The sequence below is a fragment of the Astatotilapia calliptera genome, chromosome 7 (assembly GCF_900246225.1).
Source record: "Astatotilapia calliptera chromosome 7, fAstCal1.2, whole genome shotgun sequence".
NCBI classification, from domain to species: Eukaryota; Metazoa; Chordata; class Actinopteri; order Cichliformes; family Cichlidae; genus Astatotilapia; species Astatotilapia calliptera.
In genome coordinates this window covers 36602944-36604649 of record NC_039308.1, presented here as the reverse complement: position 1 = coordinate 36604649, position 1706 = coordinate 36602944, and the positions used below count along the sequence as shown (strand labels likewise).

Here is a 1706-nt window from a genome sequence, read left to right as displayed (position 1 = left end):
CTGCTTTTGCAGCAAATGTACTTCAATCAGCCTTTAAGTAAAAAACAAAACTCTGAAAACAAAAGCAGAGAAGCTCAAGTGAGTTAATTTCATACTGTCAAATTGTATTTCCATATTAAACAGCAGAATGTTTAATGGGGATCTATCCAGCACATTTCCAGCATTGTGTTTTTAATTCATAAACTCTCAGAGCAGCTTTGCATGAGTCACAGTTCAAAATAATCTCTTTTTTTGATACCGGGTTTTCAGTTCATCCTCTGTCTGAAATGAGGCGTTTTAGCCTCTCCAACTTTGAGCCGTCTTTCTTTCTGATTAGCTGGGTATTGCTTCTGTGCCCAACAGGACCATATCAGGATATCATCTCTCTATGACATCATACAGATCAAAGAGTACAAAAAAAGGGTTTATTTTCCTGATGAATTTGGTTTACCAACTTTTTTTCCTCTTTCATTTGCAAAACTCAAAACCTAAAGGCTCAGATCGATTCTCCTAACGATCTACCTCAGATGCCTCTGAACATCATGGTTCATAACGGCCTCGGCTCTCACCTTTGAGCTTCGACACCGTGGGCACTTCAGATGAAAACTGCTCAGTTGTGGCTGCAGACCCAGCTCTCCTCACTGGGATGATCCTCCTAGAGAAATTCCAGAAAATCCAGAGATGACGATCTCACCTCAGCTTACGTGGTAACACCTCGTATATGTGACAGAACATAAAAAGCACTCTTTAAAGGAATAGTTCAACAGTTTTCTTTTTTTTTTTTCTGAGAGGGGGGGGGGGGCATAACTGTGCTTTGTTTTCCTCAGAGTGACAAGAACCATCAGTCTGTGTGCATCAAGTATGAAGAGCTGTTGGCTCTTGAAACCAAACCAAAACTTAAAGCTTTAAAAAGTCATTTAAGTGCAGCCCGAGCTCTAGAAAACAAAGACAAAAACAGAAAGATGTGTGAATATTTGTGTCCTTCAGTTCAGCAGCAGATGAAACTTCTCCACTCCGCCTCACTCCATGCCTTTCAAACTGTGGTAGATGTGTTTCGGCAAAATCACATATCCCTCACTGAAGCCCGGCTCCGGCGCCGACTGACGGGCCATCCTGGGTGCCGCCTCCCGGGCGGTCTTCAGCCTCTTGAGCTGCCTCTCCTGCCGCCGACACTTCTGCTGCGTCGTCTTCAGCTTCTTCCTCAGATGTTCCACCTGCTCCTCCAGCAGCTCGATGCGCCTCTTCTGCTGCGCCGAGTCCTCTACCGTGTAGTTGTGGTCGCAGGAGACCGCCGTCGTCGTTGAGGTCGTTGTCATCGCGACGCTGCAGGTGTCAAGCGGGTTGCTCTCAGGCTCCTCCTCCTCCGCTGGTTCAGAGGTCAGAGGCAGAGAAAGCGGGAAGAGGTTCTCAGATGGGAAGGGATCCTCCAGGGACTCTGACTGCTAGAGAGAAAAACACGAGTTAACTAATTGCTACCTAACTGAAGTTAACCTGATCTACTTATCTAGCTTACCTAAACTATCTGCTTAATTTGAGATGTCTCTCAGATCTGTGCTCTTATCTTGAAATAAAGAAATGTGACTGGAAACTCTTGGGAGACTCCTGGAAAAATAAAGCCCTGCCGGCTTTAGTTAGGTCACCTTGATGCTGAGGTTGAAGGTGAACAGCGACGGCACAGCGCTCTCCTTCAGCACACGGTTGTTGCACTCCCTCTTGAAGGAGTCTTC

The 1706-nt window shown here is 45.9% G+C and overlaps 1 protein-coding gene across 2 annotated transcripts in view; it reads right to left on the bottom strand.

The window, feature by feature from the left end:
* Positions 1-212: 212 nt before the first annotated feature.
* The window catches only part of thap1 (THAP domain containing, apoptosis associated protein 1), a 2807-nt gene continuing 1313 nt past the window's right edge, over positions 213-1706 (bottom strand). The window contains exons 2-3 of one of the 2 annotated variants that reach the window (XM_026174555.1): positions 1620-1706; positions 213-1421 (exon numbers count right to left, since the gene is read on the bottom strand). The exon at positions 1620-1706 is cut by the window's right edge and continues 106 nt beyond it. In XM_026174555.1, coding sequence (XP_026030340.1) covers positions 999-1421; positions 1620-1706 — 510 coding nt within the window. In that variant the 3' untranslated portion in view covers positions 213-998. The remainder of the gene's footprint in view (positions 1422-1619) is intronic. The other variant, XM_026174556.1, reaches the window with a different exon arrangement.